The sequence below is a fragment of the Carassius auratus genome, chromosome 20 (genome assembly GCF_003368295.1).
Source record: "Carassius auratus strain Wakin chromosome 20, ASM336829v1, whole genome shotgun sequence".
Lineage (NCBI taxonomy): Eukaryota > Metazoa > Chordata > Actinopteri > Cypriniformes > Cyprinidae > Carassius > Carassius auratus.
Genome location: NC_039262.1, coordinates 3289758 through 3305403, shown reverse-complemented (window position 1 = coordinate 3305403; position 15646 = coordinate 3289758). Strand labels below are relative to the sequence as shown.

Below are 15646 nucleotides of genomic sequence, written 5' to 3'. Positions count from 1 at the left end.
TGAGCCACATTTGTTTTTTGTTTTTTTATGAATGAATAAGTCCATGATCGGCTGTTTGAACAAATCAGTTGAATGAATGATTCAGTGACAGACTGTGTTTTGCCGCCACCTACTGGCGGTTTTAGTTTTTATTTAAATAATTTAATATTTTATTTCATTTATTCAAAGCATTAATCTCATAGCATTATCACAAAGGATTTAACTGCATTCATGCCACCTCCTACGCCTCGTCAAACAGTCTGTAAACATATCTAAATGCTACTTTTGTGTTCTTCTGTGCCGTCTCTGTAGTGCCAAGATGAATTACGTTAATTCTACTGATTTGTAATGCATTCTTCCTGATTCTATGTCAATTAAAAAAAAATAATAATAATTATAGTTAGGCCACACAAGGAAAACAAGGCTTTTAATCATATAGCCTACTAAATGATGGAAGAAATAATGCATATAAGTTGTATGGAGGATTGTGTTCAGGGCTCGATTTGATTGCAGATTTACAAAACCTACAGAAAAAGAAATGCAAAATGTGTATTCTCTTTCCAGACAGTTAAAAATGCGAACTTTAAATTGCATAATGCTAGTATTTGTTTTTACTGGACTTAACCGTAATTCAAATATGTGCTGTAGAGATTATTTTACTGTAGGCTACATGTTTTGTATTCTAACTTCGAGGTGAAATATTACCCGGATGTTCCTTCCTTTGCCCTCCAGGTGGATCTATATATGCAAAGACACCTGAATATAGGCGTGTGTATCCTTTAACCATTCAGCTGAGAGCATTGTGATCCTTAAGGAAAAGTAGTTCTTGTTTCCACAGAGCTCGCGAGAGGAAGCAACAAGCTCGAGACCACACAACGGAGAACAGGTAACTTACTGGATTCTTCAAATACTAATAAAAGCTAAAACACAAGTATTCATCTACTGTGACAGATCGCTCCGCTTAGATCCCACTATTTGCTGTTGTTTGCACAAAATATTTAATCTTGTGCTTTACGCGTTTATAACAACTTCAGTCTTTGTACTAGATTTCAATGCGTTATATTTCATGTGGTGTTTTCATCTTTATCTGGGCGAGTCAATAACGCTTCGAAACCAACGGGATTTTCTTTGGATTATACATTAAATTTTGGTTTCACTTTCTCCAACCCCATTTGTGTAGCTCCAGATGCATGTGTCACGTGCTGTGATCATTCTGCGTTTAAAACATCTCAGTTTTATGGTGCGAATAAAGAAGAAAGCGCATAAAGAATTGTAACAACAACAACAGCGCCAGCGAATTATTATTATTAAGCGAATTTTTGGGTGAAGTAGCTAGTAACACTATAGTCTGCGCGATTGATATGCAAATAAATAACTATAAGGAATGTTATGTATAAATCCCGCCTAGTGTTTTTTTTTTAATTTTTGGCATAAATGCATGAGTTGATAGCCATCGGTGATGTTTTCGGGTGTTGATTTACAGGGTGTGTCAGCTGTTAAACTGGAGTTACATGTTCAGTCTGTTTTCAGTGCGAGGAAAAGTAAGAAGAGCTGCTTTTACTGAGATCATACAAACTTGTAGAGAGATTGTGCTATTGTACGATGATAAAATCTTTGTCAGTACTGTGGATCTACACGATCACGGTACGTTTCCAAAACTTATTTCTATGGTTTTGTTTTGAACGGAAATTCACTGGGCGTTTCCGAGTGAGAAGCATGTGTCCCCAGGGAATGTGTTTAACTGCACTTTCTTAAGTTGTGCAATCGTGTACTTAACGGTTTCTTTATACTTTTGCTTATTTTAACTTTAAGTCATTTTTTTGTTTTTAAATACGTTGTTTTTGTACATAAATGTATGTATTGTACATTATTATAAATCGTTTATTAATGTTTTTAATTCATTTTTTTTGTAGCCTATGTATGTGTGTGTGATACATATTTTTTGAAAATTGCAAATTCACTCAAAAAACTCCCCGAAAAACTAAGTGCATTCTACCATTTCCTTTATTTTTATTTGTTTATTTATTTGTTGTTTTATTGTACAGAAAGCTTGTAACCGATTATAGTCCTCATGCCTCCGCAGAACACATCGGTGTCATTCTTACACAGCCTCTGCTGCAGCTTACTCCTATAATAATTACATGATAATAATAATTATGCCACCTTACAAATATTCAATGACACCTTAAAATAACAGTAGGCTATTGATTGATCAACTGCAATACAACCTAATGGAAGTATTAAGACTGTAATACAGAAATAAGCGGTGTTATTTCACAGATAAAAATGCAAATATATGTAATTTGTTGCAAATATGCAATTAAAAAAAAATCCTTATATGAGAAAATGTTCACAGGTGTTGAAGCCACAGTAGACAAAGTGCTGTAAATCCTTAAGATGCACAAAGTAGTTTTCTGAAATAAGGCAAATAAAAAATAAATGTATAATATATATATAAAAGTACATAGAATACGATAAAGTTAAGTACATTTAAATAAAAGTGATCATTTTCAAACAACTGCACCGATACTATTTTACTTATTTTTTTACTTTGTGTTGTCAACTGTCTTACTGTAACGGGGCAGCCGATGATGAGACGTGTGAATCTATATGCAAGCTTTTATTGTCCATAACAGGCATGGGTCAAACACTGGCAAACAGGTATATAGATAAAGAATATTCCTAAGGCAAGCGTGGGTCTTCAACGAACGAACAGTATCCAGAGGGCTAAGCAAGAGGGGTAATCCAGAATCCAGAGCAAAGCGTCAAAACACGAGAAACAAGGCAAGAAAAAGACTAAACTATGAATACTAGAAACTAAGATAAGACTATGAAATCTAGAAACTAAAACAAGACTACGAAAACTAGAAAAACTAGAAACTGAAACAAAACTAGAAAAACTAGAAACTGAAACAAAACTATGAAAACTAGAAAAACTAGAAACTGAAACAAGACTATGAAAAGAAACACGGAATGGCTTGGAATCGCAGCTTTCGCTAGGAGAGGGATATGTGCAGAACAATACTCGGCGGTGTGTGAAAGGAAGTCCAATGCTTATAAAGCGTGTCTGATGATTGTGCTCTGTGTGTGATAGTTATCAGATGAATGTGATTGGTGCAAAAAAAAATAAGATTTTAACTTAATTAAATGTGACTAATAATTAAAATGCAAGAAAAGGTTGAGTGTATGACGTCAGTAGAGTATTTCCCAGCAATTTTGTCCAATACTATATATAAAATAAGAGTCAGTTTCATATGGTAATTAGCATGGTACGTTTGAACAATAATTATTTCAAAAACGGAAACTTTATGTTGGAAAATGGGATATAAGTGCAACAGTGCACTCTATAAAAATATTTTTGAAGTGAGTTTGCGTTTTCTCAAAAACTGTAAAGTAAAATGAATACAGTAAGAGTCAAGGTCACTGTGAACAGGAATCAATGAAAGAATGAGCAAACCTACTGTGTAAAGGAAATAATTTTATAAGTGTTTGAAAATGGGATGTGATGTAATAGTGTGAAGATGAATACTTGTGGTGAATTTGCCAATAATTTTCTCGCAAACTTTACAGTAAAAATATTTGAAAATGAACACAGTAATAGTCAGGATCACTGTGAACAGTAATCTATTGAAAGAACGAGCAAACTTACAAAGATAATATTTTTATGGGTGTTTGAAAATGGGTAATGGTGCCACTGGTGGAATGCACTTCATTTTTTGGAGTGATTTTGCTAAATTTTCTCCAAAATTATACACCAAAATACTTGAAAATGAATACAGTTATAGTAGAGTAGTCAACTGAAAAACGAGCAAACCTATAAAGAAAGACTTTTATGAGTGTTTGGATATGGTACATGATGTAAAATTGCTTAAGCGCCCCGATGCTTGGGTGAATTTATATTTAATTTTCTCCCAAACTGACTTTTAAATAAAGACGGTGATAGTCGGGGTTACTCTAAATGAATATGAATTGAAAGAATGAGCTAAGCTATAAAAGAACCCATTTATGAGTGTTGGAAAATGAGACTAGGACACATTTTGCTGTTTGGGGTGAAATTGCTTTTAGTTTTCTCCAAAACTTTACAGTAAAATACCTTGAAAATGGTAGCCAGGGTCTCTCTGAATACATATGAATTGAAACCATGAGGAAAAACACACCCGTGTCATTTTTAAATCAGTATTTCTGTGCCAAATATGCTTTCTGTGTTGCAAAGCAATCATTCTGCCAAACACTGAGACATACTGGTAAAAAGAAATAAATGTATAGCGTGAATCCGCTGTAGGACACTTTGGATAGAAGCGTCTGCTAAATGCATACAGTACATGTAAATGTAAGTCACAGTTATAATAATTTCAGTCAGGTTTCAACTCAAAAGATTTCCATTTCTGTCAACCAAACAAGCTAAACTGGTTCAGCCTGAGTCGGTCCTTTTTCACCAAACTGGCCAAACGGGTTTGCAAACGGTCTGAGTCCATTCTCTTGAAGCGGTTTCTTCTGTCAGTATAAAACAGACGCTTTACTGAAGAACACAGAGAAGCAGCAGCTCTGGACCAAGTGGATATTTCACCAATAAACACCTGAAACTAAAGGCTACTTGAGGTACGGATAAGAGCTATGTTAATAATAAGATGTTAATAATGTTTTCACAGACCAGGCTTAGTCTTAGACTAACATGTAAGTCTGAGCTGCTGACGTAGTTAATCAATTGTTTGTATCTGAATACTGGATCCGTGATTGGGTCTTAAAGTGACAGCAGCCTAAAATACACACTGCTGTCTGTATCAATTTATGTATAGCATTGAATACTAACTTACTGGTAAACCTACTTGAAAAATGCCATTTATTTTATTTGTATATTTTGTTTGTTTGCCAACATTTTATGTCATTTTCTAATTAGTTTTTACTACATTATTGATTTTACTAAATCAGTGGTCTCAAACTCAATTCTTGGAGGGCCACAGCTCTGCAGGGTTTAGGAATTGAGTTTAAGACCAATGCACCAAATAATTGCATGTTAACTTTTTACATATTAGGTGGTTAGTTTTTACTTTGCTGTTGAAATTCGAGGAGTTTGGCACCATTGATCATATACGTTATGTCAGAAAGGAGGCTCTGTTTAGACGAATGCTTGATTATTGCAGTAGTTGCATATGTATTTTAACCCCTGAAGTGTTCATCAAGCCCCATCTCTCTCTCTCTCTGTCAGATGGACGGGTCAGTCGGGCCGATGCGTGTGTTGGTGACGGGCGGCAGTGGGCTGGTGGGGCGAGCGATTGAACGGGTGGTGAAAGAGGAGGGCGGAGGGAGAGAAGGCGAAACATGGATATTCCTGTCATCCAAAGAGACCAATCTTGTGTAAGAAACACGCATCACACACAATCATTAAAGCGTGGAGCCCATTGACTGCCATTATAAGACTGATAGATTGCAATGTTTTGGGTTAAAAATCTCTGTTTGTGTTCTACTGAAGTAACAAAGTCAGCTACATCGTGGATGCCCATTTTTGGGTGAACTATCCCTTTAAAATATGCCATAACATATTGTATAACATGCACTTTATATATAATGTATATTTTACACATGCATGGTAAATATATTTAAACGTGCTGCTTCAGGAGCGCTGAAGAGACGAGAGCAGCCTTCGAGAGACATCGTCCGACGCACGTCATTCATTTGGCCGCGATGGTTGGAGGACTCTACAGAAACATGAGACAGAACCTGGACTTCTGGGTGATTATTAACATTTAGTAGCAAGGTTGGAAATATCACTGTTGAATGACTGCACTGTATATTGATTGCACGGACTTCTTGTTTTCAGAGGAATAATGTGCACATCAATGATAACGTGCTGCACACGTCTCAGGAGTTCGGCGTGGTGAAGGTCGTTTCCTGTCTGTCTACGTGTGTTTTTCCAGATAAAACCACCTACCCTATAGATGAGACTGTGGTAAAGCACACACACACACACACACACACACTAAATGGCAGATGTTCCCTCAAAGTGCTCACACCATGAGTCATGTTCCTTGATCTTTAGAAATCCATTCATCTCAAATTTCCTTAATATAATTGACACCAAGCTGTAAAAATGGCAGAAACTTTGAGATCCATTTATAATGAATTACACATTGAAGTTAGTGGATGTCTGATTGGTTTCATGAGCATGTTTGCATGAATAAACTTGTGTCTCTCTCTTTCTGTGTGTCAGATGCACAGCGGTCCCCCGCATGAGTCTAATTACGGTTATGCCTACGCCAAACGCATGATTGACGTCCACAACAGGTCAGTTTCTGCTCTCTTGGGGTCAAAGTTCACCGATTATGAGCTGTTCTTCTTTTTTTTTGGAGGGGGGGTGATTTTCATGAGAACATGTCTGGATTACTTCTGTCATCATGCTTTTGTCTGCACGGGTGTAGTTTGACAGCTGGGCTGTTGGTGCCAGATACTGGGTGTTCAGGTTTCTAGGTTTCTCATTAAACACACGACCTGTTCAAACAGTCTTGATCTTGTCCATCTGGTTACTGCTTTGTTGCTGGTCAGTAGGTGTGATTTGTTTGTGTGTGTTTGTCTGTTAGGGCGTTATTTCAGCAGTACGGTTTGAAATACACAGCCGTGATCCCCACCAACATGTTCGGACCCCATGATAACTACAACATTGAGGACGGTCACGTGATGCCGGGGCTGATCCACAAGACGTACCTGGCCAAGAGTGAGACATGTTTAACTCTCACAGTCACATTCAGAGCGTCTCACGTGTTCACAGGGTTAATGATGTGTGTGTGTGTGTTGTAGAGGAAGGTAAACCTCTGCAAGTCTGGGGTTCGGGTCGTGCTCTGCGTCAGTTCATCTATTCTCTGGATCTGGCTCGTCTGTTTCTGTGGGTTCTGAGGGAGTACGACGAGGTGGAGCCCATCATTCTCTCAGGTTCTCCAGACGTCTTTGATATCACACGTGTTTCATCACAGCTTGGGGAGACTCAGAGCTCATTGGTTGATCATGTTTCTCTTCTTCTTGGTTTCTTTGTCTAGTCGGGGAGGAGGATGAGTTGACTGTAAAGGAGGCTGTGGATGCTGTGGTTGAAGGATTCGGGTTCGAAGGGGACGTTATTGTATCCTTTCTCACGCAAACTGTGTCTGCAGATATTTTTACAGTTGATGAGTCTTTCTTCTGTGCAACACAAGATATTTTGTAGAATGCTGTTGGAGCTCCAATAAGCAAATATAAAAGTATTCCATGAATGAACTAACCCTCAAAGCATTCGTTCACAGAGTTACAGCTGAACCTTAACCAAGCGCTCTCAGTATGACACTAGTAAATCAGACGGTCAGATCAAGAAAACCGCCAATAACGCCAAACTACGCAAATACCTGCCAGACTTCAAGTTCACGCCGTTCAAACAAGGTGATCAGCAAGAGAGAATCAGCATTTATGCCATGTTTCCCATAGTATTGTGACCCCAAAACAATCTATTGAAACTTTTCTTTTTTTCAGCCGTCAAGGAGACGTGTGATTGGTTTGCCGCCAATTATGACTCCGCCCGTAAATAAAGATCTAACATCTGATTGGCTGTGAAGAGTTTGAACGCCGTTCCATGCTGGAAAAACCAAACCAAGTCTGATCAGACACTTCCTTAAATATAAGGAAGACAAAATCGTTGGACACCACCACTGAAGATCAACTTTAATGTTTTTCTCAATGTGTCGTCTCTGATTGGCCACTGTGTTCACGAAATCAACAGCTATATCTATGACTGGTTGCATTTTTTAACACTACGAAAGCATTGACGGGGTTGTTTATATGTGTATGATGTAGGAAACTGTGACAAAAACAACATTTTCGAGACTCTTCGGTACACCTCAGTTTTAAGGAGTGGAGCTGAAAGCTAAATTTGCACATGGTTTGGCTTTGAGAATATTAAAAGCAATAAACAGACGTGTAAATGGTTAAAAATGAGACTTTAAGCATTTGATCTGTGCTTTGTACTGTGTGATGTACATTTTCTTCAGTTTGTACTGGTGTGTCAATCAGGCTATTCTCTGGGTTTGTTTTCTAATGGCATGTAGCTACTGTATGTTTTTACAATACACTCGTATTTAAAACAATGATGTTTAATGTGCTTTTTCTATATGTATATATTTTTTTTAGTTTTAAGGGTCCCCACATAATGCAATTTTTTATTTATGTATTTTTTTAATTATTTATTATTATAGCTTCTGTTCGGTATAATCACATTTTGCTTAATATTTATTGAAATTAAGACTTAAGTACGGAAACAGGCTATTCAAAAATATTATTATTATTATTTTTTTTTTTAAACCATCACTAGATTTCCTGAATTCTGCCTTGTGGCTCATAGAAGAATAAAATGCAATGTTAACTAGTTTTGGGAACAACATGGACACTGGATGAATGGGATCTGGTAAAGAGGCTGAATCGTTTTTACCAAATATGTTTTTTTGTATTTGAGCGTTTTTCAGTATTTTCTATATTCTGTAATCTTAAAGGGATAGTACACCCAAAAAGCCATCCTAGTTGTGTATGACTTTCTTCTTTCAGATGAATACAATCACAGTAATATTTTAAAATGCCCTGACTCTTCCATGCTTTATAATGGCAGAGAAAAAGAAAATAAGTTCATAACCCTTAACGAGGGCCTTATGAAGTGAATCAATATGTTTGTGTAAGAAAAATATCCATATTTAAAACACAAATATGGATATTTTTCTTACACAAATGCATTGCTTCGCTCCATAAGGCCTTTATTAACCTCCTGGAGTCATGTGGAGCACTTTTTATGATGGATGGCTGCACTTTATTTGGTTTTAAAAATCTCAACCTCCATTCTCTGCCATTATAAAGCTTGGAAGAGCCAAGATATTTTAACTCTGATTGTATATTAATCTGAAAGAAGAAAGGCATATACACTGAGGATGGCTTGAGGGGTGAGTAAACCGGGGTGGTAATTTTTATTGTTGGGTGAACTCCCCCTTAAATTGATTTTGTGCCTCTTTTGGATAAACAATTTAAAGAAATGTTCACTTGCAGAACACAAGCTTCTAGAGGCACATAAGTTTGAAGTAATGAATTTAGGTAAAGAGAGTGTGTTACTTGATAACAATATTTACTTAGAAAGCCATGCTTCTAGCATTTGTAAAACCTAATTTTTCCATTTAAAAAATAAATCTCAATTACGACCTATGCTCTCAATGTCAAATGCAGAAACATTCCTTCATGCATTCATCATGACCTCCAGGTTAGATTAATGTAATGCTTTATTGGGTGTTGTTTCTGCAGTAAACTAGTAAACTAACTCCAAGAGTTCTTACTAGAACCAGGAAGTATGACCATATTAGTCCGGTCCTGTCAACACTGCACTGGCTCCCTATCCAATCAGAGCACACCTCGCTTTTCAGAGCGATGAGCTTTGTAAAGATCCACACATTTCAGAAAGACGGGCCATAGTAATAAACAAAAACAATAATGTATATGTGGAAAATACTATTTTTTGAACCTTAAACTGCATAAATGCATTTCATAATACACAAAACAACGTCATATGACCCCTTTAAACACTGTATAGATTTTAAAAAATGACTTGATATGATATCATCTACTCAAATCAGCTTCTAATTTGCTAATCTATGTTAACGCTTTATATAGAGCTAACCGTTTATACCATTATTGGGTCAAAAAGTCAGTTGATATCACTTTCTAAGTATATAGACCAGTATATTTTTATATAAGTCAGTATACATTTATTTTGGGAAATTATAAAAATGTATACTTTTATTTAGCAAGAATGCTTTAAACTGACCAAAAGTTAGGATTATAAAGGCATTTATAATGTTACAAAAAAAAAATATGTTTCAGATAAATGCTGTTCTTCTGAACTTTCTATCCATCAAAGAAACCTGAAAATTATACTTTGCTGTTTTCAACAACAACAACTTAATAATAATAATGTTTTTTGAGCAGCAAATCAGAATATTTAAATGATTTCTGAAGACCATAAGACGGGAGTAATTATGTTAAAAATTCAGCTTTGAAATCACAGAAATAAATTACATTTATAAATATATTCAAATCGAAAACAGTTATTTTAAATAGTAAAAATATTTCACAATATTACAGATTTTGCTGTACTTTGGATTAAATAAATACTTGGTGAGCACAAGATAATTATTCAAAATACATAAAAAAAATCTTACTGTTCTTACAGATTTTTTTATTTTTTTTATAAATGCACCGATTTGCATAAGGGAAAACTCTAATAAAATAAGCTTAAATTAAATTAACCCACATTTTTAAAAAATATATTATGATTGTATTTTTTATTCCATATGTTGAAATAAGAAGCTTAAAATAAAATATAAAATAAAAACAGACTGGATCATAAACTTTAATCATCAACTAATCTAATCTTGCAAGTAAAGAACTTTAATTTGTTCTGCTTAGAAAACCAAAACTGAAACCACAAAGTCTTGTGTAAACACAGTTCACTGATAAAGACATCTCTTACAATATACGAGTTAAGCATTTTGAATCTAGTGCTTTCCAGCCCCTTCTTATGACAACCTATAAAATGTTATGGAAGAGGTCTTGTGTTGTTCTGTATATTCACATGTAATCTTGACGTCAGCCGTTTGTCAAATGACTTCCTGACAAGGCAGGAAGTGGAGGTCCTCGATTTAGTACTGCTGTTTTTCCCTTTTGTACAGAACTCGAGAGCGAAAAAAAGGAAACTCCTTATTGCACTAAAGAAACACCAGAGAGGAGGTAAAGGTTTTGTCAATTTCTAAAACAGATTTACCAAACTAACACACGATCGGATGTGATCATTTCCTCGATTCAGAACCAATGAAAATGATCTTTTAAACTTAATTCGAGCTCAAAAGTAGTTCATAAAGTTAATTCATTGAGTGTTACTGTAAGTCTGCACTGTGATTTTGTTTTATGCATGATGGCCTTGTCTGACTTTTCTCATGCTTCGATTGATGAAGAAGACAGTGTATGAATCCAGTATGTGTTTGTCTGCATATTTGCCGTTTTTTGGGTCGTTATTTGTTGTGTTTTTTGGTCATATTGCACAAGCTGGCAATTTAGAGATGAGGTGTTCTTATATTGACAGGACGTGTCCGTGGTTAAACTGTTTGTTATCAGTTTCACATTGTGAGCTGAAGGAAGGAAGAGAAAGAAAAGCTGGTACTAGTAGCTGTTTCTGAGATCATATATACTGTACAAAGCCTTTCTGTGCTACTACCAAGTGAAATCTGATGCATCAATACCATTACAACTAGAAATAAATCACCATATACTGATAAATACTTGATTATTTACATTTACTCAGATGGATGGGTCAGTCGGGCCGATGCGTGTGTTGGTGACGGGCGGCAGTGGGCTGGTGGGGCGAGCGATAGAACGGGTGGTGAACGAGGGCGAACGGAGAGAAGGAGAAGAATGGATATTCCTGTCATCCAAAGATGCCAATCTTGTGTAAGAAACGATCATTAAACTATCACATAATTGCATATATAATGGTTTTCACTTGACTGAATCTGTGTTTCTCAGGATTAAGGCCAATTCACACTGCACAGACGAACGCCAACAAACACCGGCAAACTAGTGTGTTGGTGTTTTATGAACCGGTGTGTTTACCCCATTAGGGTTTGTTGGCATTGGTTGGACTGAACATGCTTATTATGTGTTTAATTAAGTCGTGGAAAGTCTGAGAAGTGTAAAATGAATTTCCAACAAACTCATGACGTAGCCACGAACCATATGCACATATTTCACTTAGAGCGTGTGTCACCTATGACCTCTTTCCTTTATTCGCCATCTTTTCAGGCAAAGAATGACATGCAAAAACATTAATAAAAGTACAATTCTAAATCCAACAACCAACGTGAGCCAAGTTGTTTGTTGGCGTTTAACTGTGTGGTGTGAATTGGCCTTTATCTAACGTTTTTCATTTTTTAATGCTTCTATTATATTGGTTCACTAGTGTTTAAAAACATTCCTGTTAAATGGAATTTACTTTACTTCAAGTGCTCTGTTTTGTACGTAAAATGATTCTGTTGTACTTTTTAAGAATAACTTAAGATCATCTGAGTGTACTCAACTGTGCTATTTTGGGACACCATGAATATCAACCAAAATGCGCTAATAAAATACTATCTCTGTATTTAAAAAACATATATATTTACCACAAACGTGCTGCTTCAGGAGCGCTGAAGAGACGAGAGCAGTCTTTGAGAAACATCGTCCAACGCACGTCATTCATTTGGCCGCGATGGTTGGAGGACTCTATAAAAACATGAGACAGAACCTGGACTTCTGGGTAATTATTAACATGAGTCTCATAAGGTTGTAAATATCACTGTTGAATGATTAAACTCTACATTAGCTGTGTTTGTTTGTTGTTTTCAGAGGAATAATTTACACATCAATGACAATGTGCTGCAAACGTCTCAGGAGTTCGGGGTGGTGAAGGTCATTTCCTGCCTGTCTACTTGTGTTTTTCCAGATAACACCACTTACCCTCTAGATGAGACCATGGTAAAGTGCTCACACACTGGCATTTTTGTATATGTGCTTGATGTTCCTTTAAATAGGGACTAGTATATAGTGAGATTATGAGGCAGTAGGATAGATACAAGGGCTTGAAATTAAAACCTGCCAAACCCACCAAATGCGGGGAAATAGTAGGGGTATATAACAGCCCATAAAAAGTCTTAAATGCCTTAAAGGTGCTGTAGGGAACTTTTGTAAGAATATATTTTTTACATATTTGTTAAACCTGTCATTATGTCCTGACAGTAGAATATGAGACAGATAATCTGTGTAAAAATCAAGCTCCTCTGGCTCCTCCCAGTGTCCTATTGCCATTTGCAGAAAGTCATGCGCTCCCGGTAAAAAACAACCAATCAGAGCTTGCGGTCCGTAACTTTGTTTGTGTTCAAAATGTAGAAAAATGAACATAATAAGCGAGTACACCATGAATCCATTTTCCAGACCGTGTTTTTAGCTTGTCCTGAATCACTAGGGTGCACCTATAATAAGTGTTTATATTCAGACTATTTTAGATTGCTTCGGGGGTACCGCGGCGGAGTAACCCAGTACCTTTGTGATTCTTCATAGACATAAACAGAGAGAAGTAGTTCCGGCTACGATGTTCTTCCGCAAGACGCAAGCAGTTCTGTTTATTAACCGCTAGAGCGTCAAAAGTTCCCTACCGCAGCTTTAATCGATACAAGAAATATCTTCTCTCCAAAAACGCATTATTTCTGCTGTTCTGAACGTAGCACCTACTGGCAGAAACTAAATGTGCATTTTCAATAAGCATGACTGCTGTTTTTGTTCAGACCAGTGCGAAAATCGACTCATATTTCTAGTACACCGCAAACACGCAGTTTTAAATATGTACCAGTGGATAGCTCAAATGCTTAGTGCATGATCCAAACCCTACATTTTTATAATTCATGACTGAAAACATTTTGTAGCATGATTTTGATCTACCATTTCCATGGTAATGCAATGTTTGATTTTAAAATGGGTTTCAAAGGATGTATTTTGAGATTTTAAGTTATAAGCCAAAGGTCAGAATAATATGTTTTTCAAACAACCTAATATGAAAGCCTGTTCTATTACACCCCCAAAACATTATCAAGACTTTGTAAAAGAGCATAATAGGACACCTTTAATAATATAAAACGTAATTGTTATTGCTAATGCTAATGTAAATGTTAAGTGGATGTTAACTTTGGAAAACCACTAGTCACAGTGGCTTGTGAGCAAAGTAGTCAATGTCAAGCCTTGGATACAATCATTCCTGAATAACAGAAAAACTGATCATCAAAAATTAGATCTCACGGATCAGGTGATTTAAAATGCGTGATATGAGAGATTGAAGATGAAGTGGATGTCTGATTGGTTTCAAGAGCATATTTGCATGAATTGTGTAAAATTCTTTGTGTCTTTCTGTGTGTCAGATGCACAACGGTGTCCCCCATGAGTCTAATTATGGTTATGCCTACGCCAAACGCATGATTGACATCCACAACAGGTCAGTTTCTGCTCTCTTGGTGTCAAAGTTCACCGATCATGAGCTGTTCTTGGTTCTATTTCATGAAAACATGTCCAGATTGCATTTCTATTATAAAATTGTGCTTAGGGTTAAAAGATGTTACTTTTTTAGAACCATTTGGGTATGTCATGTTATTTCACGAGGTGTGTGTCTGTTAGGGCGTTATTTCAGCAGTACGGTTTGAAATACACAGCCGTGATCCCCACCAACATGTTCGGACCCCATGATAACTACAACATTGAGGACGGTCACGTGATGCCGGGACTGATCCACAAGACGTACCTGGCCAAGAGTGAGACATGTTTAACTCTCACAGTCACATTCAGAGCGTCTCACGTGTTCACAGGGTTAATGATGTGTGTGTGTGTGTGTGTTGTAGAGGAAGGTAAACCTCTGCAGGTCTGGGGTTCGGGTCGTGCTCTGCGTCAGTTCATCTATTCTCTGGATCTGGCTCGTCTGTTTCTGTGGGTTCTGAGGGAGTACGACGAGGTGGAGCCCATCATTCTCTCAGGTTCTCCAGACGTCTTTGATATCACACGTGTTTCATCACAGCTTGGGGAGACTCAGAGCTCATTGGTTGATCATGTTTCTCTTCTTCTTGGTTTCTTTGTCTAGTCGGGGAGGAGGATGAGTTGACTGTAAAGGAGGCTGTGGATGCTGTGGTTGAAGGATTCGGGTTCGAAGGGGACGTTATTGTATCCTTTCACACACAAACTGTCTGGAGGTTCATCTGGCGCGCACGAACCTGCCCCTAAGTTAACTTCCAGTCTTGTGTTTGTTAAACTGTCTGGTTATGGCGCCGTCTACAAACACAGTTAAAGTTAAGTTGATGAGTAGACTGAAGTTGGACTGTGGGATGTGTTTCCCATACATTTATTTATTTATGATGCTCACAATATCAAAACTGACCGATTTTCCAAAAGGATTCATTGAAAAAACATGAGCACGTACTGCACTTTTAAAAATCAAAAACGATGCACGGGTGGGTTTTTTTTATATCACTGTATTTCTAAAGGAAGAGTATCTTTAATTAGTCTATTAAATTTGCATCTTGCATGTTATATGCCTGATAAAGCTCTTACAGCTGAACCTTAACCAAGCGCTCTCAGTATGACACTAGTAAATCAGACGGTCAGATCAAGAAAACCGCCAGTAACGCCAAACTACGCAAATACCTTCCAGACTTCAAGTTCACGCCGTTCAAACAAGGTGATCAGCAAGAGAGAATCAGCATTTATGTTTTTGCCAATATTAATAAAAAGAAGAATCTTAATAGATGCTTTTATTTTTTTTCCAGCCATCCAGGAGACTTGTGATTGGTTTGCAGCCAATTATGACTCCGCCCGTAAATAAAGATCTACACATCTGATTGGCTGTGTGGGGAGTCTGATATTTTAATACATTTTTTATCAAATGTTTAAATATTCTGTAATGTTCAAAAGCGTACTATTATTTAGCTCTCATTTCAGGTTTTAATAAAACATTTTGTTAACAAAAAATGTCCTCTTCTTTTTGCAAAACTTTTGTAATATTATGCGGTTTCCAAATCATGTTATGTCTATTTTAAGCTCTATAATAAATTGT

The 15646-nt window shown here is 36.7% G+C and overlaps 1 protein-coding gene across 7 annotated transcripts; it reads left to right on the top strand.

Moving 5' to 3' along the window:
• Window positions 1-712: 712 nt before the first annotated feature.
• Window positions 713-15431, top strand: LOC113120588 (GDP-L-fucose synthase-like). Of its 7 annotated transcripts, XM_026290500.1 has the most exons (11): window positions 10610-10755; window positions 11108-11181; window positions 11327-11472; window positions 12202-12316; window positions 12406-12534; window positions 13968-14041; window positions 14221-14354; window positions 14442-14573; window positions 14678-14757; window positions 15172-15271; window positions 15360-15431. In XM_026290500.1, exons 3-11 carry the CDS (start codon window positions 11327-11329, stop codon window positions 15413-15415), a joined length of 966 nt encoding a protein of 321 aa, XP_026146285.1. In that variant the 5' UTR covers window positions 10610-10755; window positions 11108-11181; the 3' UTR covers window positions 15416-15431. The 7 variants fall into 7 exon arrangements, with proteins under 7 accessions (XP_026146286.1, XP_026146283.1, XP_026146280.1 ...); XM_026290501.1 differs by lacking the exons at window positions 10610-10755; window positions 11108-11181 and adding an exon at window positions 713-865; XM_026290498.1 differs by lacking the exons at window positions 10610-10755; window positions 11108-11181; window positions 11327-11472; ... (6 more) ...; window positions 15172-15271; window positions 15360-15431 and adding exons at window positions 715-865; window positions 5186-5334; window positions 5595-5709; ... (5 more) ...; window positions 7281-7380; window positions 7471-8081.
• The last annotated feature ends 215 nt before the right edge of the window (window positions 15432-15646 follow it).

What these genes read in the sequence shown, in the direction of transcription:
- LOC113120588 (XM_026290494.1), top strand. Translation starts at nt 1,582, where the DNA reads ATGATAAAATCTTTGTCAGTACTGTGGATCTACACGATCACG. An exon ending in CAAGACGTACCTGGCCAAGA is followed by an intron (nt 6,689 to 6,771) that starts GTGAGACATGTT and finishes TGTGTGTTGTAG; the next exon opens with AGGAAGGTAAACCTCTGCAA. An exon ending in GGTTCGAAGGGGACGTTATT is followed by an intron (nt 7,088 to 7,280) that starts GTATCCTTTCTC and finishes AAGCGCTCTCAG; the next exon opens with TATGACACTAGTAAATCAGA.